Here is a 27,831-nt window from a genome sequence, read left to right as displayed (position 1 = left end):
CTTTCTGCTGAAGTGACTGTGGCAGCAGCGCCATCTGCTGGGGTAACTAGTTTGGGCATTTCAGAACAACATTCTCGTCGGCTTTTTTTTTTCCCCCAAAAAGCAAATTGAATTTAGAATCACAGAAATTATCTCAGAAATATCTTTAGAGATAATCGAGGCCACGTGTCATCTTACAGGTAAGGACTGGCTTTAAGTAGGTACAACATTTTCTTTCTTTCTGTTAATACAATGGAGCCCCAAATTCATCTCCCCGAGACAAGACGGACTACAGCTATTATTACTAAACCGTATTACAGGTCTCGTGCAAATCAGAAACTGAAAGGCAGTTAAAATCCACTTGTTAAGCTCCAAAGAGTGCTGTCCGACACAAGCGTCCACAGCAATGGAGCAACAGAACTTTCTGCAATGATCCGTATCTGTGCGTGCTGTCTGGTACAGGGGCCCCTGGCCACGTGTGGTTATTAATGTCTGAAATGTGGTCAGTGACACGGAGGAATTGGATTTTTAATTTTATCCAATTTTAATTAATTTACATTTTTAAAATTAGCCAGCCACAGATGGCTAGTGGAGCGGTTCTCAACCTGGGCGCTCTGTGTCTTTTGGAACGCCTGCCTCATTCTCTGTGCTGGGGGCCTGCACCGTGCCCTGCAGGCTGCTTTTGCAACAGTCCTGCTCTCTACCTACAGGATTCCGGGGGTACCCCCACCCCAGCCCCCGGCCCCCACAAAGTTGTGACGACCAAAAAATTCCCCTAACATTGTCCCAGAAATGTCTCCTAGGGGGTAAAATCACCCCTGGTTGAGAACCACTGGGCTAGTAGCTGCTGTAGGGGATGGCACAGTTCTAGAACATGCTTAACATATATATGACATTTTGATTAAGAAAAAGAAATGGCCCCTAAATTGTACTATAGCAGTAGCGGTTTTGTCATAAGAATGGGGAAGCTTAAAAAAAAAAAAGTCAGGGGCGCCTGGAAGGCTCAGTCGTTAAACGTCTGCCTTGGGCTTGGGTCGTGATCCCAGAGTCCTGCTCAGCGGGAAGCCTGCTTCTCCCTCTCCCCCTCCCCCTGCTTGTGTTCCCCCTCTCACTGTCTCTTTCTCTTTCTCTGTCAAATACGTAAAATCTTAAAGAAAAAGAGGAAGAGGTAGACAAAGAAATCTCTTTCTTCTTTATCCTCCTTCCTACATAATGGATGGAGCCCAGAGAGTCGTGTCTGAAAATTCGGCCTCACACCCAAGTCCCCAGGTTAGCGTCAGAAAACCCATCCTGGAATCTGGCTTCCCTGAACTCAGCGTGAGGAACTCAACAAATGGACCACAGGTCCTGGCTCAGCAGTGGCTCAAACAGGAGTTGGGATTACCGCCACCCTCTTCTAGGGAGCAGGGGGAAAGGTCTCAGGCCTCCCAACCAATAACACAGAAGTTCCCAGTGTGTTTCCATCAAAAATAAAAATCTAATTGACAAAACCGGCCAAGCTCTATAAACCTGATTTTATTCCAAAACGCCAGTGGCCGCAACACTCCAGAAATTTGGTGGGTTTTTGTGACTCTGGTCCCTTGACACGTTTACATATGAAGGAGAAAACGTTTCAGCTCCTCGGGAAGGACGAGTCCCTTGATCTTGTGATGCTGCTGGGTCCTGAAGCACTTCCGGATTCTAAGGCGACAGAGCTGCAGCAAAGAGGGGGGTCCTGGAGAGAGATCGCAAGACAAGCCACATGTTGGCGTCACTGATCTAAGCCTACTTCTCCTTAAAAACACACAAGAGGTAACCCTGTCATAGAGAAATAACGTGGTTCTGCTTAACACCATTTTCGGGGTTTTGTAGTAGGAGGCGTTTTTAAGCTATGTTCTCTCTTTTCTGGTATCTCACTAAAATGAGCTTATTAGCTTTTGATGTAGAGCAGACTAAAAAAAAAAATCAAAGCTTATTCTCACTAACGGAGGCTTAAGGCAGCTAATTTTGGAATTAGGAAGTCACACAAAATTCCCAATATTGAAAATAAAATTCACGTTCAACAGCTTTCTTGTATTTTACCTTTAAAAATAAGGTATTTCCCAAAAAGTAAGGCATGTCTAGATACAAAGACTTTTATAATGAAGCCATTTTAAGATGTTCGAATCTAATGAGCCATCAGTGAAGCCCAAGGGTATGTTATCTTAAGTCCCAGTTGTTTTTATTCTGCATTCAGAGCTAGCCCAGTGCTTCCACTCAGCACAGACTTCGCACCCGGGACCAGCCAACAGTTCACATTTTAGGACAGTGGTTCTCAGCAGGGGGTCGGGTGGAAGGGAAAAGGCGGGGACACTTGGCAAAGTGTAGAGACACTTCTGCTTGTCACCACTTGGGGGAGAGGTGCTACTGGCATTTGGCAGGTAGAGACCAGGGACGCCGTGAAACGGGTGGCCCAAACAGAAATAAATGCAGTCTCGTCAACGCGGACCTCGGAGCACATTCCCAAGGCCCCCGGGTCGGGATCAGGGGCACCTTCCGGACTCTGCTTAGTAGACTCCAGGCATCTCCTAACGAACTTCCCCAGTGGACTCAAGGCACATGTTAATCAGCTGTAAAAAGTACCCGGTGGGAAAACTGAACTTGAGTCCCTCTCAGCAAGGAAGGTCCAAGGACGGGGCTAACCTATGCGCTAGGCACGCGGCCGGGGACCATTGTGGGCGCTGCGGATAGAGAAGGGTCCAACGAGGCAGAACAGCAGGACATCTGAGCAAGCTCAGCGCAACTACCGCTACCAGCTGGCTACCTGCTGTCTACTCGAGCTGGGGCGACGCACGACAACCACAGCCTTAAGTCCACAGGATTAGGGCTGAAAACCCGCTATAGTTCTGCAGCCGCTTCCTGGCACCTGCAAGTGTTCAAGGAGTGGGCTCTACTCCACTATAAATGCAGCAATTCTTTATCTATGAATTGGCCTATTGCTTTCATCTCCATGTCTTTTTTTTTCCCCCAGCAACACTCGTGATGCTTTAAAGCCAATGTGAGTTTGAGGGTGGCTCCGGCCATGCTGGGCGGGGGGTCATCTTTCGTTTCCATGGTGAGCCATGAGTAAACACTGCTTTAGACGCTTTTCGAAGCTACTGGGGTAGGAATACTCCAGAACTACTTTCCAGGGATGATCGGAGATAGAATTTGCTGGGTTGAATCTGCAGGTCTGGCTCTCTCTGCCCTTGGCTTGGCCCCGTGTCCTGTGGCCTTCCAGACTGCTGAGACGTGACCTCACCAAAACCCCCAAAAATGACTCATGGGGGCAAAAGCAGCAGTTATTCTCTGCAGGAGCAAATGACATTCTACAAGCCAGTGGGATCATGGACCCCACTGTCGCCAAAATGCGAATGAAAGGAATGAAAGGCAATGTAGGTGCCTACGAATGGCCTGGGGACATCAAGTGGAAGGGAGGAGTCAGGGGAGGCAAACTGAAAACCCAATGGGATTATTTGCTGAGGCAGGGGATGAGGGACTGTAGATAGAGGTAGAGATAGATACACACGTATACACACACAAGCGTGCATGCACACACGTGTGTGTGTATATGACTTTGTAACTTTAGAGGGCCATGAGGCACTTTTGCTTTTGTGGATCTCTTTCCCAGTGTAAAAAAAAAATGGTATTTTGCCACTGTGTCGGTATAAAGGCAAACCTAATCCAGGTTGAGTTTTATCCCTTTCTTCGTTCGGATTTTTAAAGAGATGAACATATTTCTGTGGGCCCTAAAAACATCGTGGGCCCCAAGCATTGTGCCATCTGTGCCTGCTGGAGAAATAGGCAATAGATAGATAGATATAATTTTTTAAAAGCAAATCATCACAATGCAGGAAGAGCGGCCTGAAGAGGACCACACAGGCTGCACCTGCGGGCCCCAAAGGCAGGGCTTTGGCTGCAAGTACCCTGGGCAGTCGGAGTAGGAGGAAGAAGATTCTGCAGCCACTTTACAGTTCTACCCAGGACGAGACCTAATTCTCAGCAGGCAGAGTATAACCTGGTAACCTGCCGTCAGAACCCGTCAGGCAGGGAAGCCTGCTTCAAAGTCCCACCGCCTCAAAAAACTTAACTAAGTCCACACTCTAGTAAGAAAGCAGGTCCTGAGCTGGCTGATCTCTGTGTCTAGGGACAGTTACGAATGCCATCTGAGGGGTCTCTGCTTCTCCCCCCAGCCCACCCCAACCTCACAGCCCTACCCCCTCGCACAGCATTCAATGACCACGTTTAGTTGTTTGGGTTAGAAGTGTCGGCTCTTATTTGTGGAAGACTTAGGTGTCGATGGACTTGCAACAGTAAATGCCCTCAGACTGCTGTCGATCATTAAAGGAAGACTTTCTAGCACTATCTCAAGTAGCATCCTTGCCCCCAGCAAGCGAGTGCCCAGTAGTCTGGTCCATGCGTAGGGCAGTTAAGGCACCCAAGGGGGGCTTTGTCCAACCCCGAAGAGAATTCTGCTACATCGTTCTAATCCATGTTCTAGAAAACTTTCATATCAAAAGTTGAAGATCGTGTTCATTCTTTCAAAGCTGGCCTACCTCACACGGAGTATTAGATCAACCAAAACAACCGGTCTCCAACATTGCAAACCACAGGTGGTTCCTGACCACGTGACCAGGACCATACCTTGTTGAATAGTCAATGAGCTCAGCTCCCCACATGCGGCGAGGGCAGAGAAGGATCTCATACAGTCTCACAAGTCAGAGCTCGGTCAGCACCTGCCTCCCGCGAGAGTCCACAGGAGCTGCTACGGATTAGGGCTTAGGTTCGGGCAAAGGAGAAGCACCTTCTCGCTGCAGGAAGAGCCGCGTCAGAGGGCTCTCAGGGGGCACCAACTCCAAGGGGCGTTTGCCTTCGGCGTTCCTGGCCCGGGTGTCCGCTCCGAAGTCCATGAGCAGCAGCGCCAGCTCGCCACTGGACACCCTGGCCACTGCATGGAGGGGGGAGTCCAGACCTCGGCCTTGGTTCACGCTGGCTCCTGAAAAGTCACACGAAGGAGAGAGTCAGCCAGGGAGCTGAGCCCAAGTGTCCCCCTTCTCGAAGCGCGCTTCCTCAATAGTCCTTAACAAAAGTGCTTCGACAGTGGGCCTGGCAATTCTGGGAAAATGGGAGATGTCTTGATTCCATCGACTAAGATGGGGAAAGTGCCATGTGACAACGTAACTGAAGGTACAACACGAGCTATGTAGCATGTGAGGTTTAAAACCTTGCCTCTGAGTGCTGACCATAGGTGTGCTACATTCTAAAAAAATCCTCCTCTTCTAGGGCCATCCCAAGCCAATTCCATCCCTACGCTCTCTACAGATGCCCACCCTAGCCAGATGGGCTGGATCCCCCCAGGACAGGTGAGGATATGTGGCTTTGCCTGAGCTGCTGTTCCCCTAGGAAAATGGAAACCTATGTCCACGCAACACATAGTAACTAGATTGTTCCGGCACTCTTCTTGGTTTTGTGAGGAATGGGAAACCCGGCCCTTTCCTGACTAGAACTTAAAATCTACCTAGAGCATTAGGGGAAAGGGGTGGGGTGAGGGATAGAGGAGGGGATGTTGGGAGGGAGAGAGGGAGAGAGGAGAATGACTCTCCTAATTCGCGACCATGACTGTCACATGAGCAGACGGCAACAAGCACCACAGGACAGTCAAGGGAAGGGAAGGGTTGCTGGAGTTTCAAAGAATAAGCAGGACTCAGGTCATTACAGGGGTGACAAAGTGCTGTTCCAAGGTTGCAGAAGGTTCTGGATAACACCAAGGAGGTGCAAAAGAATGACGAGACATAGGCCTTTCCAAGGAACACAGAAGATCAACAATGAGCTAAAAACAGGGCAAGTACCGGAGAAGAAGTTCCCAGGGGGGAGACCGAGCCAGGCTCCAGCAGCTGTGCGAGTCCTGCTGGCCTCAGAACGTGACTGGCTGGAGGGAGGAGGTGAGAGGGAAGGGAGGAGAACAGATAATCACCGAGGACCACCCTGGGGAGAGATATGCTCACCATCCTTACCCTCATTCCAAGCGAGATAGCGGGAGTGGAAGTACAAACAGGGTAAAATCTATCCCCCCACCACCCTGCCCCAGAACATAGCCTCCACGAACCCTGACCTTGCCCGGCTCCATGGCCCACACTCTTCCCCATTACAATACAAATGGCTTTTAAAACACATTCCATTTCTCATTCTCCTTCCTTGTTTCGTGTGCTTTTAGCTTTACCTGACTCCAGAAGCTTCCTGGCACAGGCTATCTGCTGGTTTTCACAAGCCAAATACAGTGGCGTGCCCAGGTGGCTGATGTTATGGTCCACGTCGCCCCCGTGGGCCGCCAGGGTCTCCACACACGCTGCATGGCCTGCAGCCCAGGGCAGAAGAAACATGGTTGCAGCGCACATTCTCTGAGCCAGGGACACAATACCTTTCCCCTCTCCTGCAAGCTTATGTTTGCCACGGACCAAAAGCTAATTTACTTAGCCCAGGGAAGGACTTTACACACTGCCGTCACTTGATGTGCTGACTGTAAGGCGTGATCCCTCTGCAGCTCCGGGGAGAACCCCACTCGGGTTTGTGGGCCACGGAGAGCAACCAGCAGCCTGCTCCAAGGGCCTGTGGCTTTGTAACCAGACTGAATACAGAAATGGAGGGGACTGTGGGGAGGGGGTGGGGGAACAAGGATTGCAGGTAGGCCTGGAGAAGAAAAGGCACAGTAGGAGCCATGGGCCCAGGGAGGCAGCCCAGAAGCTTACCAAGGGCCGGCCCCAGGAAGAAAGAAGCCACCATGGACACAGGCGAGGCTGAGAAGCACCTGCCGCATCCAATCCAAGTGAGGCCTGGTCTGGCAAACTGGGTTTGGTGAAAGCCAAATCATTCTTGCTTGGTCTAGCATGTCATACTTTAAACACTGCTTCTTTGCTTCTCTCTCTCTTTTTTAAGATTGTATTTATTTATTTATTTCTGAGAGAGAGAGAGAGAGCATGCAAAAGCAGGGGGAGTGGCAGGCAGAGAGAGAAGCAGGCTCCCGGCCGAGTAGGGAGCCCAACTCGGGCCTCGATCCCAGGACCCTGGGATCATGGCCTGAGCCAAAGGCCGACACTTAACCCACTGAGCCACCCAGGCGCCCTGCGTTTCTCTTTCTATAAAATCATTTGAGTTCCATGCACCCAGGGAATATGATGAGTTGACAGGTCTCTTAACAAAGAAATGTCAGTGCCTTGGGAGATGATTATCATATGGATGGATTTGGTCAAATAGGGCTGCTGTGGGGAGTGCTCATGGGGAGCCTTTCTGGGAAAGCCACCGAGGAACTAAACACTCTTCTGGCAACGTGTGCTCAGGATAGTGACGATGACGGTCATGGGCACTGGGGAGAGGCAGAACTTGCCGTTGTATTTTTTGTACCAGAGTTAAGAATATAAGGAAAACTGTGGCTTTATGAAAAGAATTACCCCGGCTGAAGAAGCTCTGGGGATCTAACGTACAGTATCGTACCTGTATGCGATAACGCCATATGCTTGAAATGTGCTAGGAGAGTGGACCTTAAGTGTTCTCCCCACACACAAAAAATGGTAACACTGTGAGACAATGGATAGGTTCATTAATTTGATTGGTAACCCTTTCGTAATGTAGGTATCTATCAAGTCATCACGTTAGTACACCTTAAATATATACAATTTTATTTCAGTTAAATCTCAATAAAGCCAGGTGTGGTAGAGAATTACCCTGAGCTGTATATAGCATCTTGTATTTCCAATAAAAATTGAAAATTTGTTTCACTTAGAAAACCTAGGTGAGGAGGGTGCCTAGGTGGCTCAGTTGGTTAAGGGTCTGCCTTTAGCTCAGGTCATGATCCCAGGGTCCTGGGATCGAGCCCTGCATCAGGCTCTCTGCTCAGCAGGGAGCCTGCTTCTCCTTCTGCCTCTGCCTGTCTCCCCCTGCTTGTGTTCTCTCTCTCTCTCTCTCAAATAAATATACTAGTTTTTAAAAAAGAAAACCTAGGTGGCCATGAGACAATATTCTTTAAGGCCCTAAAACAAAAGAATAGAATTTATTTTATAAAATAATTTGAGAGGCGCCTGGGTGGCTCAGTCCATTAAGCATCTGCCTTCAGCTCAGGTCATGATCCTGGGGCCCTGGGATGGAGCCCCATGTGGGAGGTCCCTGCTCAGTGTGGAGTCTGCTTCTCCCTCTCCCTCTGCCTGCTGATCCCCCTGCTTGTGCTCTCTCTCTGTCAAATAAATAAAAATCTTTAAAAAATTAATAAAATAATCTGATTTTTCTGGGGTCATGGGTCCAACAATGTATTTCACAGATCTTGATGGACAGTCTACCATGGGCCAGCCCCCATTCCAGAACCTACATCAGTGAACCACATTCCAGATGCTCTGAAAGGGTGGTTCCCAAACTTTTGTGCATCAGAATCACCGGGATGCTTGCTAAACAAAACACAGATGGCCCGGCCCCACCCCAGAGTTGCCGAGTTAATGTGCCTGGCGTGGAGGCCAAGAATTTGCCATTGCCAGCCAGGCCAGGCCCGTGTTTCTGGTCCCAGGGCCCCACACCGAGGAAAGATCCCTGAAAGCTATCCCTCCTCTTACAACAGTGAGATGTCTGTTGAAGGAGTGGTGGACGACAAATTCTCAGCAGATTTACCTCTCTTAGCCGCTTCGTGGATGGGGGACGCCAGATCGCTCACAGCATGGGGGCTGGCCCCATGTTGCAGAAGCAAACTCACACAGTCCCGGCTGCCACTGATACATGCGTTAAACAACGGGGTGTGCCAGTCTGTAGTGACCCCATTCCCCTGAAAAAAAAAAAAGCCCCAGACTAAAGGCAGGAAATGGGCTGTCCTGGGTTCAAATCTAAACTCTACTACTTTAAGCTGCTTTCTAATGTCTCTGAGCCTTCGATTCCACAGCTCTAAAATGAGGACAAAAATACCAAACATCCACAAGGCTGTGAAAAGCTGAATGACGTAAGGCCCCGAGAATGTTACCATATATTCTATCATTTCTACGCCCCCAGGAATATGAACTTCGAAACTAGTCAGGATAATCCTATAGGGCTTACAAACTAATCTCCCTGCTTTAAACATTCCATTCCAGACCCATCCTGCCCCAATCCGGAGTCTTTTCCAGCAGCAAGAATAACCGTTTAGAGTTGTTTGCGTGTTATTATTATTTTTTTAATTTTAAAACATGACTTGTACAGAAATATAGGGTGAAGGCGTGCCAAAGATTTTCTTCAACTCGTTCATGAATGAGAGAACCTGTAAGATGGTAAGGCTAGCTCAAAGGAGAATTTTATATCGTCAATTAAATGCTGAAATGACGCCACTAACAGTTACAAGACTGGTTAACGTCCTACAGGGCTAGAAAACTAGAGTCTTTGGCACTGTCTTTCACACACTGGAAATCTGACTGAAACTTACAAGTTCACATCTGACTTCACAGTGTTTGGGATATAAGCAAATAGGAAAGAGCAAAGTCAAAAGCACATTTTCTACATTGTGAAGCAAAGATATTATGAAGACAATGAAATCATTCTCACAAGCCATCTCCAAGGAAGGCGACAACCAGTGAGGCCCAGATGTCCAGGGCACAAAGTTTAAGGAGACACTCCCTCCCGGGGGCACGTGAGTGCCCCACAACCCTGAGAGGGAGTCGCTTGCTATAGATGGTACTCTCGGTGCCTCTCAGCCTCTCCATCATCCTGACCCTGTTTCCACACGTGGAGTAAGTTTTCGTAACCCCAGTATAGACCTGATGACCGCGCTCACCTACAGCTCTCTACTACTGCTCTCAGGACAAAGCCCTTTTCTTGGCAGGGACAGAGAGGCTGTTTAACTCGCCCCAACCCACGACTCAGCTGACAGATTTCAACGGGTCCTTCGCATTTCAGCTTACACAGCACTCCTCCCAGGAAGTGTCCCTTCGTGACACAGCATTGCAGTTCCTGCCGTCAAACGTGGAGACTCCTTTTTCAGTCCTTGAATCTGGGCTTGTCTACGGGACTTGCTTTGCCCAATGGGACGAGAGCAAATGGGATGCAAGCCAAGAGCTTGCCTTCTTTTGATGCTCTTGGGATGCCTGCTACCATGGGCACCAGGCCGGGCTGCCTGGGAAAGAATGAGAGACCACACAGAGATTTCCTGTCTGCCCAGCCACCCCAGCAGGGTCGTCACAAAGCAGCCTGCCCCAGCGAACTTGTCAGCTAACCTTGAAGGCCTGAGGAAGCCCAGCCAAGGTCAGCAGAACCAGGCCAGACCTGAAGAACTATCTGGCCAACATGAAAAACTGTGAGATAAATAAATGGCTCTTGTCTCTATCAGATAAAGGGTTAGCATCCAAAATCTATAAAGAACTTATCAAACTCAACACCCAAAGAACAAATAATCCAATCAAGAAATGGGCGGAAGACAGGAACAGACATTTCTGCAAAGAAGACATCCAAATGGCCAACAGACACACGAAAAAGTGCTCAACGTCACTCGGCATCAGGGAAATACAAACCAAAACCACAATGAGATACCACCTCACACCAGTCAGAATGGCTAAAATTAACAAGTCAGGAAATGACAGATGCTGGTGAGGGTGCGGAGAAAGGCGAACCCTCCTACACTGTTGGTGGGAATGCAAGCTGGTGCAGCCACTCTGGAAAACAGTATGGAGGCTCCTCAAAAAGTTGAAAATAGAGCTACCTTATGACCCAGCAATCACACTACTGGGTATTTACCCTAAAGATACAAATGGAGAGCTCCGAAGGGGCACATGCACCCGAATGTTTACAGCAGCAATGTCTACAATAGCCAAACTACAGAAAGAACCTAGATGTCAGTCAACAGATGAATGGATAAAGAAGATGTGGTCTATATATACAATGGAATACTATGCAGCCATCAAAAGAAATGAAATCCTGCCATTTGCAATTACATGGATGGAACAAGAGGGCATTATGCTGAGTGAAGTAAGTCAATCAGAGAAAGACAATCATCATACGCGCTCTCTGATAGGAGGAATTTGAGAAGCAGGGCAGGTATTGTGGGGGGTAGGGAGGGAAGAAATGGAACAAGATGGGATCAGGAAGGAGATAAACCATAAGAGACTCTAAATCTCACGAAACAAACAGGGTTGCTGGGGGAGGAGGGTAGGGAGAGGGTGGCTGGGTGATGGACATTGGGGAGGGCATGTGCTATGGTGAGTGCTGTGAAATGTGTAAGCCTGATGATTCACAGACTTGTGCAATTATATAACATATAATACATTATATGTTAAATAAATAAATAAATAAGTGGCTCTTGTCTCAAGTCACTAAGTTAGGGTGGCTTGTTACACGGCCAGACATAACGGGTAGGAACAGTGTTTGGTCGTCGCCCGCTGGGGCAGACATCCCGTGCGTGCCACAAAGCTCTTTCCTCTCACCAGGGCACACAGCTTCATTGTCATCGTCCCCCCTCTTCTCAGATATGGACTCTAAAGCTCAGAGCCCAAGTAACTTTTCCAAGTTTCCAATATTAGCAAATGGTAGACATGGTTTGGAACCATTATTCAGGTCTCACGGAGCCAAATGTTCCACGTTTTCTGTAATATTTCATTACGTTCCAGCCACGGGACCGAAGGCAGAAATCTATTTCCGGGTATTTATTAGGAGTGACTGCTAAAGAAACTGCTACAGACTCAAACCATTCCTTCCTGGCTAAAAATTCGGTTCCTCCTCTATCGCTAAGGCAAAGAAGCTTGATGGATGTCATGCTTTTGAAAAACACCCCTCTTCGACCTTCCAATCAGACTAGTCAAAAATGCCGGAAATGACTCAAAAGGGATGGAAACAGGCCCTTGTCATGGTCCCTAAGACATTATTTGAGTCACACTTACCTGAGCTCCATGCTTTAATAAAACGTTTGCACAAGAGGGATGACCTCCGAGACAGGCCTCATGGAGTGGGGACACGCGATCGGCCGTGATGAGGTTCACGGGCCAGCCCTGCAGGAGAGGAAGTGAGCAGAGAAAGGGATGTAAAGCCACAGCCCCATACGGTGGGGATTCAACCCCGATGCAGCCCTACGACAATTCTCTTTAAGTTCACTTGCCTCCCGCTCTGCTAGTGTGCTGAGGTGTTGCTAATGATGTCAGGCAAACAAGGAACCTTTGTGCAGCTGGTGAAAGGATGATATGCCACAGCCCCTGGGGAAAACAGCTGGAGAGTCTCCACTAGAGTTGACGAGATGCATCCCTGTGACCCAGCCATTTGACTCTTGGGGACACACATTCTAGACTGACTTTTCTTTCGTTCTCACTCTCTCCTGTCCTCTTACTTGCTCGCTTTTTGTCTCGATGAGGTCCACGGCAAGGAAAAGAGAGCGGTCTCCAGCCAACAGCCACCCAGGAGCTGAGGGCCTCAGTTCAAGAACCAGGAGGAACCAAACCTTGCCAACAGCCATGGAAGTGAGTTAGGACTGAGGTCCACCTCCGGTCAAGCCTTAAGTTGTCTCCGTCTCTGGCCTTCACCTTGACTGCAGACTCATAGGAGTCCCTGACCCAGGTGAACTGTGTCTTGATTCCTGACCCACAGACACTGTGAGCTAATATAGGTCTGTTCACGAAGCTTCTGAGTTTGGGGGTAATTGGTTACACAGCAAGAGATGCTTAATCTAGGGCCAAAGCATGAGGTGAACTTGCACAGACAGAGGCAGAAAGTCCTAAGACAGAGGGGAATGACATTCTCACTCTAGGTACTCGAGGTCCGAAGAGCCAAGGAAGTTGTCAGAAGGCCATGTGTTTCATCAAACTGTGGAAAAAAGTTGCTCTCTCCAGGAGATGGCTTATGAGCCCCATCCACGCAAAGCAGCAAAAGAACTCCAGGAGAGACCCCCCCAGATGCCCTGATCATGGAATACATTATCCTTGACAGGAGGAAACTGGGTACAACAAAAGTTGTTTTTCTGGGGACACATTAGGTAAGAATACGGTTAACTTAACTAATGACTTGGTAATACAATTGTACCTTTTCTTCCCATAATAGTTACAATTTGCGTAAAATCATTCCAATGAACTGCCTCCCACATCATCATTCCTAACACATTCGTAAGTCAGTCAACCTCCTGATCATCCGATCCTGTCAGCTTTTACACTCTGATGAGTGTGACCTCATAGATTTCAAGAGGTCCAATCGTTCCAGACACAGGCCTGAGTCAACAGGGTCCTGAATCTGGAGCCTTTCTTTGGGTGGGTCTGGGAAGGGGTTCTGCGAGACTCACTTGTAAATGAGAAGTTCTGACATCCCTTACAGTATTTTGCCCCCCCCACCCTGGCCCTGCTGTTCCCAGGGAGGGAAGGGACTACACCTTCCCCTCCTTTGTAACCTCGCATCCCATCTGTACCCAAAGAGCACTCAATAAACGCTTACCGACTACCGACAAGAAGAGCTGAGTTACTGCATAGATACCGTCACAAGTTCTGCCCATGGACTTTAGTGTGGCGTCTGTTATTTTATTTTATTATTGTCATTATTATTTTATTATTAAATTGGAGGCATCCCCTCAAAGATGTGCTCTTAGATCCTTTCTTTGCCCCCCTCAATGCTCTATATTTGTGCAACCGCTTCCCCTCACACTACTAGAATACACAAAAAATTCATAACTAGGAGGTTCCTTTCCCTTCAGTTTCACTTTGCCAACGTAGGACTGCGCGTACAGATCCTCGATGAGCGACGGCGCTACTTTAAATGAACGGTGGCCGTCAGTCAGAATTATCTAGGATATTCTAGAATATCTTGAGATAATTTTTAACCCATTCCTTCACACAGGGTCCGTCCCCAGTGGGTTCTCAGGTTTTGAAAACATGGATCAATGGCTTCTCTTTCATCTTTCTGTAACCAATTGTCCCTAATCTCAGCCCATCCTCAGACCCTCTTTTAGACGGGGCCTCGGGGCTGGGCGATGTCAGGGCGCCCACGGTGACACAGCGCTCAGCACCTGGCGGCTTTCTGTCCCAGCTTCAAACCACATGCCCATCCCCGCATGAACCAACCTGAAGACCACAATAAGGTTCGGCTCTGTCCTTTGTCCTGCACATAACTGACGTGCCATTCTCTACACTCAGGGCAGAAGGAGGTCACGAGCAGCCTTCTCCTTCATGTTCATCAAACACATCGTTTCCTTCTACTGTAGCAAGGAGATCAAAGCCACCTGATGTGAGTATTTCACACATCCCCCTCTCCCCAACCCTAAAATCTCTCTGCACGTCGCCAATCCTCTGTTCTGCCATTGCTCCTTTCTTGGAGACAATCATTTGAGCTCACCCCAACAGCCCGTGACCTTACCCTGTCCCTCCACCACGTCATGACTTGCCTTCGGCCACCTTCTCACATGCGTTCTCCACCTCTCCCCTCCTCTGCAGGCACACTTTCCTTTTGTGTCTTGAAGTCTTTCTGTCGTCATTCCCGACCCTCTACCACACTACACTTCCATCCAATCCTCTTCTCTCCTTTGCTTCCCCTGCTTTTTTTCCTCTTCAAAAGCAGTCTGTCCCCATTGTCTCTGCTTGTCGCCCTTCTCTCACCTACCAACCCAGTCCTGCTGAAACTGCTTTTAAAGATCACCAGAGACTTCCTCCTTATTGAATCCAATATACATCGCTCCGTCTCCCGTCTCCGTCCACCTCTGAATTGGCTCTGTATTCATCCCAAGCTTGTGAAACCTCTCCTCTGGCTTCGCAAACCAAGCTCTCCCTGAGAAAGAACTAGATCTCTGACCTCCTACTGTCCTTTTCCTGTCTCTCTCACTAACTCTGGCCTTTTTCCTCCTCACAGCTCCGAAGTGCAGGCGTTTCAAAGATTTGTCCTCAGATCCTTTCATTTTTCTCTCAATACTCTCTACATACTGTATTTGGCTTTCTCTGCCCCTGATGCATGTCTCTAATTCCCCGCTAAGACATAACCACCTAGAGACCCAACTCACAACATAAATGCAGCCTCTGCCAACAAGCAAACTCTCCCTGAAAAGGGCTCCTTGTCTCGCTGGCCCAACTTCTCTGAATGGCCCCACTATCTTGTCTCATACCTAGGATGGAGACCTCAGAGGGAGGGTAAGCAGCGTGATTCCAAAGTTCAAATGCTGGCACCATCACCTAACATGCAGCGTGACCTCGAGCCAGTGACTTATCTCCCTAAGCCTCAGTTTCCTCATTTGTAAAATGGGGACAGTTGTACCTACCCTACAAGATTATTACGAGGACTAAGAAACGATGCGTGCTCAGCAACCTGTAACTTGCAGGCAATCATGATCTGAGACTTCTTATTCATTACCACTTTGCCTTCAATTAGCTGCCACATCGGAAAGATCTGATGTTTCAGAACACGGAAGTCTTTCCTTATTTCCACTTGGTAGGGACTTAGCCCTTTTAGGATTGCGGAGGGGGGCTGCTGCATAAGGAGTTTTTTTTTTTAATAATTTATTTATTTATTTGACAGAGATCACAAGTAGGCAGAGAGGCAGACAGAGAGAGAGAGAGAGAGAGAGAAGCAGGCTCCCTGCTGAGCAGAGAGCCCGATGCGGGACTCGATCCCAGGACCCTGAGATCATGACCTGAGCCGAAGGCAGCGGCTTAACCCACTGAGCCACCCAGGCACCCCCATAAGGAGTTTTATTCAAGGAACTGAACAGCTGGTTTTTACCACTTGCTTTCCGCCATACCTTATTGCTAAGGTTCTCGGTCTCAGCTGTGCCTTTGAATCCCCTGGGGAGCTGCACCCCAGAGCATTTGTCATATAATCAAAGGAGGCTGAAGTCAGGCATCAGGCTTTTTAAGAACCTCACCTTATCCCAGACAGCTCAAGGCAATTCTAACGTGCAGTCCACATTGAGAACCACCACATTAAGGTCCCACTATGGTCAAGGAGTATCAGGATTGCTTTCAGCTGACCTAACAAACACTACTACTTTTTAAATAAGGTTTTATTAAAGTGCAATAAAGAAAAGTCCATAGAGCCTAAGTGTAAATCTCAGTGAATTATCATAAAGAAAACATGCATATTATCACTACACAGGTAAAGAAACCTGGTACTATCTGTCTTTTCACATTTAACCCCTCTGCTGGGAGGAGCTGCTAATACCATCTCCTACTCGTAATCTGAATTACCCCAATTACTAATCAGCATAGTTGGATAATTTTATTGAGCATTTGGACAACCCCTTTAATGAAGTGCCAGTCCAAGTCTCTTGCTCATTTTTCTGCCGGGTTACCTATCCTTTTTGTATTGATTTTAGACAAGGAATATGGGCCCTTCATTGGATGGATGGACAGATGTACATAGATACATAGCAAATATTTTCTCATCTGTGGTTGCCTCCTTGCTTTTTAAATATTGCCTTTTGATGAAGAAGTTTTTAATCTAATGAAATCCAACTTATTGGCCTTTTTGTTTCTTTTTTCCTACTATTTGTGTCATGTCCATTTGCCTTTCTCTCTCACCTACACTATCATAATGTTCTCTTTTATTAAAAAAAAATCCTTGAATGCAGTGGTTCTACAGGAGCTTTTAAAAAACTACCAAAGCAAGGGGGCACCTGGGTGGCTCAGTCGGTTAAGCATCTGGCTCTTGATTTTGGCTCAGGTCATAGTCTCATGGTCTTGGGATCGAGCCCTGAGTTGGACTCTGTGGGGAATCTGCTTGAGATTCTCTCTCCGTTTCCCTCTCCCTCTGCCCTCGCTCCCCCTATTCGCTCTGTCTCTAATAAATAAATAAAATCTGAAAAAAAAGTAGCAGTGCATGAAGACTGCCCTAGTTAAAATTAGACTGTCTGGCGTGAAGCCCAGGCATTGTTATTTTTTAAAAACATCCTGGATATTTTAATGTGAAGCCGTGGTGAAGAATAGTTACGGAATGAGTTTCTCCCTTCCTGGGCCAAAAAAAATTTCTTTCCTCTTTTTTTTCTCTTCTCTCTTTGTTTTATAGACATTTGAATGTTGGTCTTACTTCCCTCCCTAAAATAGGTTTGGTTTAGCAACTGTGTTTGTCATTATTCTTTGATTAGCCAAAGTGTTATTAGAAAATAAATACCATGAGTGATGATGGTAACTGGAGTAGGTAATTTACATGTCGCCTCAGTTAACCCTCGCAGACTCGCATAAGGTAACCTAATAGACAATTTTTGGTCTTAATTCTTCACTCTCCCATAGTAGTGTAATACATTCACACCTTTGCCATCACCTCATAATTGAAAAAATGTATTTCCTTCATCCTTGACTTCAGACGTGGTCCTCCGACTTGTTTTGGCCAACAGGATGTTGGTAGATGTGACATGAACAGACCGGAAGTACTCCTGCACAGCTGGGCTTGCCCTGCTGTGCTCCAGCCTTTCGGCATGAGGACGAAATTCATTTTATGAAGGCAGAAACTGAGGTTCCAAGAAGATAAGTTGCTCAAATAATGTCATAGAACTTAGATAAAGATAATAGTTCCATCTGATGTGCAATAAACATAAATACTGAATATAAATGAGTATCAGTCCAATTTAATAAGTGATATATAAAAGCTACAGTGATCATGTTTCTTCCCATCAAAATAGGTAAATGTTTCATTTTATCTGAGAAGCAGCTTAACTGCTTTTAGCTAGAGTTATGTGTTACTATCTAGATTTCGATTTATAATAGGGCTGCTGCTACCACAAACAGCTTAAGATAGTGGCTTAGGATAGTCTGAAATTTTTCTTTAGAAATTGTTATCTTACAGGAGGATTTCTTAGTCTAGATAGGTCCATGAAATTGGAAATTTTTAAACTTTAAAACATTTATTTTTCAGGGACGGCTGGGTGGCTCAGTTGGTTGGACGACTGCCTTCGGCTCAGGTCATGATCCTGGAGTCCCGGGATCGAGTCCCACATCGGGCTCCCGGCTCCGCGGGAGTCTGCTTCTCTCTCTGACCTTCTCCTTGCTCGTGCTCTCTCTCACTGTCTCTCTCTCAAATAAATAAATAAAATCTTTAAAAAAAAAAACATTTATTTTTCACTAACAACCACCTAAAATGTCTGATGTCTTTCCATTATGAATCCAGACGACAAATCACAGTGGTAATAGCAGTCCATAGGACTATCACTGAGAGGAATCGCAGATACTTTTATTGTATTACAACTGTTATAGACATCTAAAATATCTCAAAATACGCACTCAACCTACTTACAAAATACGGTAGTTAATGGAATCGCCACTAAATCTCATTTAATGCAGTTTATATCACCATGTCACATTTGTCCTTTTACTAATTTTTTTAAAAGATTTTATTTATTTATTTGACAGACAGATCACAAGTAGGCAGAGAGGCAAACAGAGAGGAGAAAGCAGGCTCCCCACTGAGCAGAGAGCCCGATGCGGGGCTCGATCCCAGGACCCTGGGATCATGACCTGAGCCGAAGGCAGAAGCCTTAACCCACTGAGCCACCCAGGTGCCCCTGTTCTTTTACTAATTTGATAGCTCTTCTCAGTACTATGTTCCATGCATTTAAAACATTCATCTGAGAAGGGGTCCATAGACTTTGCCTGACTGCCAAAGGGTCCATGGTCTGAAAAGAGTCAATAGCTCCCACCTGGAAAGATCTATAGTCTTTTCAGAAAACAGAACATTCTGAACAAAAACTTTTATTAGGATTTTGAATGGTGATTTCAACTGCTTTTTTTTTTTTACAAGTATCTTAGCTTAAGTTCCCAATAATTTCAAAGAAGCAAAACTCAAATTAATGTGTACTGCAAATTACACCTGTAGAGCAGAGAAACTGATGTCAAACTGGGCAGAGCCACTATCAGCTAGAGGTTCCATAAGACCGAAAATATCTTTGAAATGATAAGATGACATATTTAAAAAAGACATCTGCAAGCATTTATTTTACATCCAGGCTTTTGAACCTCAGCGCTACTGGCCTTGGGGGCTGGAATCGTTTCCTGAGGTAGAGGGCTGTCCTGAGCAACATGTGATGTTCAGTGACGTCCTTGGTCTCTATCCACTCGACGCCAGCAGCACCCCCTACCCACCCCCACTCCCAGCTATGATAACCAAAAATGTCTCCAGACATTGTCAAATGTTCCCTAAGGGGCAAAACTGCCTCAGTCGAGAAAAACTGTTTCTTGTGATAATTTTCAAGAATACAATCTATCGAGGAAAGCGAGGGCAACCTGGACACACTCATCTGCCTGTTATTCACCCAATAGGTATAATAGTACCGATCATGTGCACAGAATTGTACTAAATTCTAGTATTTATGCCAGCCTCCAGATAAGGAAATGGTTAAAGGGGACAGGATTCACCTCATTTTGCCAAAGAGGAAATTTCTGTCTTTAAAAAAAATCAGACTATGATTTTTTTTCTCAGCATGGTGAGCGATAGGATATTCTTTTTTTTTAAATTTTTTTTATTTTTTAAAGATTTTTATTTATTTATTTGACAGACAGAGATCATAAGTAGGCAGAGAGACAGGCAGAGAGAGAGATGGGGAAGCAGGCTCCCTGCTGAGCAGAGAGCCCGATGCGGGGCTCGATCCCAGGACCCTGAGATCATGACCTGAGCTGAAGGCAGAGGCTTTAACCCACTGAGCCACCCAGGTGTCCCGCGATAGGATATTCTTAATGTTTGTCTTTTTTTCCCCGAAAAGCCATGTACCTGGCTGATGAGGTTCCTCAGAGAGAGAAGACGTCCGTGGATGGCCGCTTCATGCACAGGAGACCAATCAGACACAATATCTGCATGGGAAGGGAGGACTGGGTTACATCCTGTCACCGTGCTATAGACCCAAGATGCAGCCTCACCGTCCATAAGAGCCTGAGGGGTCTCCCTGGATGGAGACATGGGAGTCCATCAGTCAAGACGCCCACGAGCCCTTCAGCATCTCTTCCCTCCATCAATGCTCCCAGTACACATTTTATTTGAAATGTCAAGGTAGCTAAAGAAAGAACTACAGCCAGTCTCCAACCTGAGGACAAAAGAGGTAGACTGGGGTGATGGACCGCGTGGGTTTCAAAGGCAAATTGTCCATTTAGTTCAGTGAGAGCTTCACTAATCACCAGCATTCGTGTGTTAAGCTGCGGTTGCCAGTCTAGCTTCCTTCATGAACTCGAACTTCGGTATCTCAGCAAACAGTGCCGTGTACTAATAGCGTTGATCACATCATTACGTACGCCATTAGGTTTAAAATCGGAGCTAAACAGAACGGTATCTATTTCTGGACTACCGCCCGTCCCAGTATCAAGCACAAAGCAGAGTTCAGTCTGACCTTGTAACAGGGACATTATTTACCCCAAAAGGCAGCATGGCAGTGTGGTTAAGAGAGCTCTGAATTCAGACCCCCTTGGGTGCTTCGGAGCTGTGAGTCCCCAGGCAGGCTCTGAGCCTCAGTTTCCTTCCCTGTCATATTAGGACAGCAATGAACTTACGCACAGGTCAATAGCTATTAGCTACTATCATTATCCTGCCCTCCCCTTAAGCAGAGTCTTAATTACACCCCATCACCGCTGCTGTTGCAAATAGCAAATGTGTTCCACGACCACGCAGGAAGAACACACGTTCTTTGGAAGAAACCCTATAAACCCTATCCCAACACATTAAATGTTTTCCTCTCTCTAATTGAATGTGGAGGTAATGTGAATGAGGCAGAGACCTGCATTTTCCTCATCTCAAGCTGTGACTGATTTCCAGAACAAGCACAGGAAGTCAGAATGTGACAAGGCAGAACGGTCTGATGGCAGGCATGCCTCGTAAGGAACCGGTGTCTCCTAAAAGCTAGGGAGACCTGGGGAACCAGGGAATTTACTAGTACCTTATCAACCAAAAAGCCAGAAAGGAGGAGGCTAGAATACTTTGTTCTTAACACAGTAGCTGAGGTCCGCCTTGCTATCTGGGAGCTATCAAGACCCAGGAAAGTGTGTCCCATGGAGCAGATTACTATCATTCCAGATGAATGCATAAAGCATTTATAGGGAAGAGGAAGCCGAATGAGCCTATCGACACGCAGTCCATCCAATACTCTCCTCCTGGGGTCACTACGAGTACCTTACGTGAAATAGCTTTTCTTACCTCCCAAACCTTATGTTCAATCAATAGAAACTTCATGGCCTCACAGAATTCTCTGAGGTTCCTGATTCTCTCAGGAAAAAATTGCTGTTTCTAGTGCTTAGAGCCTACCCTCCAGACGGTAGCTACGGAAAGATTTCTCTCCAAATTAGAATTAAAAGGACAACTATGTCTATACCGTCGGAGCAAACACAAAACGCAATCTGCACAAAATCTTGGGTGCAAAGGAAGAGCCAAAAATTAAGGTTTGAAAATCCATTTTAAAAGAAATTTTGCAAGTGTATCCTAATGGATCACCATGTGTGTGATGATTAATCCATTTTTTTTCCCTCCAAGTGTTCAGGGGCTAAGAAACATAGCTGGCACATTCCCCTTTCTTAAAGCGAGATCGGATAATCAGAGCTGACAGCCTAAAGAGTCTGGGCAGGTAATCTGGGTTCTAAATTGTAACTCTGTTCAGGTTTCATAAAAAAAAAAATGATGCAATTATATTATCAACTACAGACAAAAACAGGCTTCACTTTCTATTCATTCGTCTTGAAACCATTCCTCCTTCCGCTTACGGTAAATCAAGAATCGTGTACTCCCCTAAGAGGAATAAAAAAGGCTACCTGTAGCGGGGTCCCCATGCTTGAGAATGCGGCATTTACAAAGCAGACAGAGTCTGTGTCACTGAGAAGCACAGGGGACTGTCCAGGTGCACGTGGTGGGGGGCTGAGCAGCCACATCTGTCTATGCGTACAGTTCATGTAAGTGGAATTGTATGGAACATGGTCCTTTGCCACTGGCTTCTTCGACCTAGCATCACGTCTCAGGGTTCATCCACGTTATGGTAGGGAATAGCACTTCATCCCTTTCCACGGCCAAATAATACCCACTGTAGAGACAGACCGCATTTTATTTATTCATTCGTCAGCTGATGGACACCTGGCTTGTTTTCGCTTCTTGGCTGTTATTAATGACGCCGCTATGAATGTTCATGAGCAAGTCTGTGGGTGGCTGTTTTCAGTTCTCCTGGCTTCATACGTAGGAGTGGAAATGCTCTAGGACAAGGTCACCCCATGTTTAGACTTTTGTGGAACTTCCAAACTCTCTTCCAAAAGCGTCATACCACTTCATATTCCCATCAGCGGTGTATGAAACTTTGCTTTCTAATTTAAAGTCATTTGGGGGGGCACCTGGGAGGCGCAGTTGTTAAGTGTCTGACTTCAGTTCAGGTCATGGTCCTGAGGTCCTGGGATTGAGGCCCGCCTCGGGCTGTCTGCTCAGCGGGGAGCCTGCTTCTCCCTCTCCCTCTGCCCCTGCTTGTTTTCCCTCTCTCGCTGTGTCTCTCTCTGTCAAATAAATAAATAAAACCTTAAAAAAATAAAGTCATTTTAGACTAGGGTTCGGTAAGCCTATCATAATGTGTCTATCACTCCCGCCCAGGAGAAAAACTTGGGTCCCGACAAAGCCAAAACTCATGACAAATTTCCACGAGGATGTCAGCCTCAGCAGGTCTCTGAACAACTGAGTGATTATGTAAAGACTTAGAATCGTGACCGTGGGTAGGGTGACATTTTTCTAGCATCAGGAGCATGGAGATAGGTATCTTCACGCATACATACACACACGGTTGTAAACACCATAATTTGCAACAGGGACTAGTCCCCACACACTCTCTTCAGCTCTTGAAAACACTGAAGAGACGGCTGAGACATACATCCTGTGTGGATCCTGCCTGGGAGGATCAGGGAGGGGGCTCTCCAGGGTTTCCCGGAGACCACACCCAAGCAGGCAATGAGCTACTGATAGCATGTGCAATTTCCCCCCAGGGGGAAGCTTTGCCTGCCTTCCTGCTAAGCACCAGAGAGAGCAGACAGGGCAGGAAAGGGGACCTGTTGCCTCCAGAACACAGAAATGCTCCCAGTAGGAGACTGGATGAAGACGGGACTCAAGGTCACCATATCCCCTCTTCCACTGACCCCTCCACCGTCTTTGCAACTCAAGGGCCTTTGCCTGTACACAGTGCACCGGCCAAGCCCTGAGTATACATTAGGGATTCTTCCCCAACACTCACTCAGCCGGGGTCTACTGGTTTTCCTGCCAGGAAATCGATGCCAAATGGGGTCACTGGCAAGGCCTCAGACACAGCAGCGGGGCTCGAGGTGGAAATGCGGGAGGCAGCCCTTCTCCCAAACCCACTCTGCCAGTCCTCCGATGACTGCCATTAAACTTACCTTTCTCTTAAATCGAGTCTCCGGCAAACCCTGCAGTGCATTAGGAAGGTCGCCGTTTCATTTTTCTTGCCATTCTGGAATGATTTTTTTTTTAATTTCCATTATTTCAGAAGATATTTTTAAAGGCATTAATTGATACATTCTGAGGAGAGCTGCTAACAGAGCTCTGAGGCAGTGGCATAAGTCTGTCTCCATCCTGGAAACACTGTGCGAGGTCAAGGGGAAGAAGGGGAGGTTAGGTGGCCGCGGGAGGGCAGGAGCGTCTGCCTTCGGCCTACGGGACGTGGAAAGGGGAGGCCCGGGGTGTTCACCGACATAATAGATGATCTGGGGGCTGGGGTCACAATTACGATGGACCCTGGTTGGATCCTGGGACAAATGAAAAGAGGAGGAAGAGACACAGAGCCTCGTGGTCAGAAACAGGAAACAGAAAGGCCCACTGAGGCAGCTCTTGGGCAAGTCCGACCTGTCCCCTGTAATTCTTTCTCCAGCCTCTTCTTTCTCGGTCTCTGTCTCTCTCCACAGGGACCTCACAGCAGCACCCATTCTGTCTGGTCGGGCAGGTTTCCCCGGAAAACCTGCCCCTGCCAAGGCACCCCGATGTCTCAAAAGCCACCATGAACGCACGGGCTTGCTTCCTTTCCGGGCCTGTTCGTGCCTGTCTCCTCTTTAAATGTGAGCCCACTCTCTACCGGGTGGGCTCGATTTTGTGAGGAAAGAAATTTCCCTACACAAACCTGCAGGGGTGGGTGGTGTTTAGTTTCTCCTTCAGCACGTTCTCCTAAGTTGCTATGGGGAGGTATGCGTTGGTTTCCTAGAGCCGCCATAACAAAGTTGGCTTAAAACGACAGGAATCCATTGTCCCCTAGTTCTGAAGGCTAGAAGTCCCACAGGAAGGTACTGTCAGGACCATGCTCTCCCCCGGAGGCTCTAAGCAAGAATCCTTCCTTCTCCGCCCCTTCTAGTTTCAGGTGGCAGCCGTCCATCTTTGCTGGGGTTTCTGGCTTGTTAGATGTGTTACCCCAGTCTCTGCTTCTGCTGTCATAGGCCTCCCCCTTTTCTCCCCTCTTCTTCTTATGAGGACACCGGTCATCGAATGAGGGCCCACCCTACTCCAGTAGGGCCTCATCTTAACTAATTACATCTACAAAGACCCCATTTCCAAGTAAGGTCACATTCTGAGGTACTGGGGGTTGGGGCTCCAACCTATCCTGTGGGAAGACTCAATTCACCCCATAACAAGGTGTTTTCAGGAAGAAAAAAGAAAGATACTCTTTTTTTTTTTTTTTTTTTTTTTGCTGCTGGCGGAGGCCTGAAGCATTGAACCCATCTCTCCGAAGAGCTGGTTGCCATCTGCATAACCTTTGCTCCCTTCCTTCGGAGGAGGAGGCGGAGAGAGGCTTGCAGGCGAGAAAGGGAACAGCTGAGTTCCCCCAGACGAGCGGCACCCGGGCCCTTGTTAACCCCTGCCCTGGTCCGGTGCCCGGGACACGCTTCACCTGAGCCGAGTCTCTCGGCGGGGCCGCTGGGAAACAGCATGTGGAGTACTTCGCCTTCCACACCTCACCAAGGTCAGGCATTCAGAAGCATAAACAAGGGCAATTCGGTCGTGCCCAAGGGGCAGGGCTGCACAAAGCAGGGGGAGCGCCGGGCTCCGCTCAGGAAAAGGCGCATTGGAGAGCCTGGGAGGGCTTCATGGTGGCAGCGGCCAGGCTGGATGTGGAAGATGAGGGGGACCTGGCCAGCCAGAGGTGGGGGACAAGGAAGGAGGGCAGCAGAGGCGTCCTGTCTTCTGCCCTTGTGACTTCTGCTTCTTTGGAAACTTCTTTTAGTTCCTAGGGAATGACAACATCCGAATCTCCTTCTGCTTCTCTAACTCACCGGGCCTACGTGCTCACCTGCGGGCCTGGCCCGGGGCTCCATGCCTGGCTCTCAGCTCTGGGCCATCAGACTAGCTCTCCTTTCCCAGGATGTCCGCGCAGCCCCGGCAGAAGACTCTGAGGTCTCAGCTTCCTGACCTGTTGCTCTCCCAGTCTGGGCCACATGGGCGCGCTATGCATTGGGCACGGGCATCGAAACTCTGATGTTCAAAACAGAAGCCCTGTCCTCCCTTCCTCACGTGGCTCCCAAGCCAGCTCCCATCCCCAGCTTCTCTCTTACCTAGCCCCCTCGGCTGACATTAATTTAGACTTCAAAACTTTACAGTTTCGGCTGCCTTGCCTCTTTTAGTCCCAATACTTAGTCAAGCAACATAGACTGCGCTCTCCTTTGAAATTGTCACCCATGTCCCCTTTCTATGTCATTCCCCAAGTTCGATCCAAATGTAAGCTCCATGCTTAGATGGTGAGTGCACGGTTCTCCAAGCACCATCAGCCTCACCTGGCAGCTTATTATTAGGAATGCAGACTCCCAGGCTTCACCCAGGCCTATCAGGATATCAGAAGCCCGGGGTCGGGGGGTGGGGGGACAGCCATCTGCATGTGCCCAAACCCTCCCTGCACGAGACAGGGATCCCATCCTCCATCCTGACTGCGGCGACCAGATTCATCTGCTTACAGTCTTCCTTAATGCCCAATCTCCACTCCAGAACCATCAATGGCTCTCAACTCCCTGCCTCATGAAGGCTTAATGCCACCGATCCTTTTGCAGCTCCATGACCGAGCTCCAGCCCTCCAGACTTGTCCTCAGTCGACTCCCTAAGCCCCTCCACCCCCTTACTCTTTACTTACAGAGTGTTCACTTTCTAAGCACCAGACCTTTGAGGATAGGGGCAGCTGCTCACCTCCATCCAGCAAAGGATCCTGCCCCAAATGGGAGTTAGAATAGGACCCTAATCAGTGAAAAGAGGCTGCCACCCCACTTTGGAGTGGAAATAAAAAATAAACATCATACCTAGGTGTAAAATAACCATGTGGAAATCACCCAGATTACTGAGACTTTCCCATATGAACTTGGAAATACAATTTGCTGCTTTCAAAACATATTTATTGGGGTGCCTGGGTGGCTCAGTGGGTTAAGCCTCTGCCTTCGGCTCAGGTCATGATCCCAGGGTCCTGGGATCAAGCCCTGCATCGAGCTCTCTGCTCAGCGGGGAGGCTGCTTCCTCCTCTCTCTCTGCCTGCCTCTCTGCCTACTTGTGATCTCTGTCAAATAAATAAATAAAATCTTTAAAAAAAAACCATATTTATCTAATTCCTTTTTTAAAAGCCATTTTTGGTGCCACTCTGCTTTCTATTGCTCCAAGTCTGTGCTCCAAAAATTTGACGAATCCAGTTCTGCCTTTGCGAACCCGAATCCTGCTTACAGCTCTGCTCCTTTTCCGAGCAAAATTGGATACATGCACATCGGCTGGGTTAGTGGGAGGGAAGGCATTTTGTTATTTTATTTCTTCTGGGGTCCCCCCCCCCCCCCACCGCACCTTTCAGCAGCTGTAGCAGAGGAAAGTAATAAATCCTCCCTGACTGCTGGGTCCCTGCAAATTGCCCCTGTGATGGACAAGTGTTGTGGGCAGCCTTGCTCATAACATGAGTCTCAATGTCATTATCGCTCCTCTGATGCTTAGACCCATTTCTCAGAATCCTTTCGGTCATCAGGCACCTGCTGAACGCTCACCAAAAAATGACAGTTGCCCAGAGGCATGAGACTCTACAGTTAGCAAAGACACCACGTGACAGGTGACAAGCATCCCTAAAAGATGCTTCTCCAAAGGTTAAAAAGAAAAAAGTCTCCTTTTAAAGTGAATCAATCAGTACTCAGTGTTTGGACGTCATTTAAAGGCCAGCCCCACCTACATGCCAAATACCTAAGACCTTTTAATAAACGACTTGGCAGTAAAAGTATCCTATTTATAAGTAAGCTTTATACCTCCATTCTTTGGAGCTGAAGTTTCTACTGGTGAATGAACTGTGACAATCGACTTTGTACGGTCTCTGGGACTCTGCAGATAGAGGTGTACAGCTTTTTGAACAACCATGTGAAGGATATAGACCTTCCAAGCTGTGGACACACCTCAGACAGAGTCCCTGACCTCACCCCACCCTCTCCTCCCCCATGCACGGTATGCAGCCTCCCCAGCACCCTGATGCCACTGCCTGGCGACTCACCCCCCATCCACGAGTTCGAAAGGAGCCGGGTGTCAGGAAGGTCCCCTGGCCTCAGGGACTTGCTGCTCCTGCCCCGTGGTTCGCCGTCCATGGTGCTCTCCTGGCCAGGCAAGCTCCACTCTCCACTTCGGTCGCTCAGTTGAGTCCAAATTCCATGCTTCCCCTGCTCCTGGGAATTCCAGCGCTGGGGCTGGCTGAACCACACAGTCCTGGGCAGACGGTAGAGAACAGCAGAGAACAGAGCAGGCACGGTAATCTGAGCACTACCTGTGGTCAGACAGACGCGCTTTGCGCCCAGACACACAAACACACACGCGCGCACACACACACACATGCTCCACCTAGCTGCCTGGAGGTTGGCCAAAGCTCACAGCGGCCCCCCAGCCCCAGTCTGCAAAGCTGCTGATGTCACGTCCTTTCCCAAACTGAGACCAATCAGTGAGGAAGCCTTGGTTTATCAGGAAGGAAAGCCAGTTTGTAAC

The 27,831-nt window shown here is 47.9% G+C and overlaps 1 protein-coding gene across 1 annotated transcript; it reads right to left on the bottom strand.

The window, feature by feature from the left end:
* Nucleotides 1-1,474: 1,474 nt before the first annotated feature.
* LOC111157174 (ankyrin repeat and SOCS box containing 9) lies at nucleotides 1,475-27,663 on the bottom strand. Its single transcript, XM_022518453.1, has 7 exons — nucleotides 27,350-27,663; nucleotides 19,621-19,700; nucleotides 11,847-11,954; nucleotides 8,626-8,776; nucleotides 6,197-6,331; nucleotides 4,781-4,972; nucleotides 1,475-1,693 (listed from the first exon to the last, which is right to left on the bottom strand). The coding sequence occupies exons 1-7, from the start codon at nucleotides 27,438-27,440 to the stop codon at nucleotides 1,569-1,571; spliced, it is 882 nt and encodes a 293-aa protein (XP_022374161.1). The 5' UTR covers nucleotides 27,441-27,663; the 3' UTR covers nucleotides 1,475-1,568.
* Nucleotides 27,664-27,831: the final 168 nt, after the last annotated feature.

The sequence above is a fragment of the Enhydra lutris genome, unplaced genomic scaffold, assembly GCF_002288905.1.
Source record: "Enhydra lutris kenyoni isolate GAN:26980312 unplaced genomic scaffold, ASM228890v2 scaffoldscaffold52, whole genome shotgun sequence".
Lineage (NCBI taxonomy): Eukaryota > Metazoa > Chordata > Mammalia > Carnivora > Mustelidae > Enhydra > Enhydra lutris.
Note: the sequence above shows the minus strand (reverse complement) of the source record. Positions and strands in the feature narration are given on the sequence as shown.

Excerpts from the sequence above, each read along its gene's own strand:
- LOC111157174 (XM_022518453.1), bottom strand. The coding sequence starts at position 27,440 with ATGGACGGCGAACCACGGGGCAGGAGCAGCAAGTCCCTGAGGCCAGGG. Across the intron at positions 11,955-19,620 it reads TGAGGAACCTCATCAGCCAG|GGCTGGCCCGTGAACCTCAT; the intron begins GTACATGGCTTT and ends CCTCTCCTGCAG. Across the intron at positions 1,694-4,780 it reads GCTCTTCCTGCAGCGAGAAG|GACCCCCCTCTTTGCTGCAG; the intron begins GTGCTTCTCCTT and ends ATCTCTCTCCAG.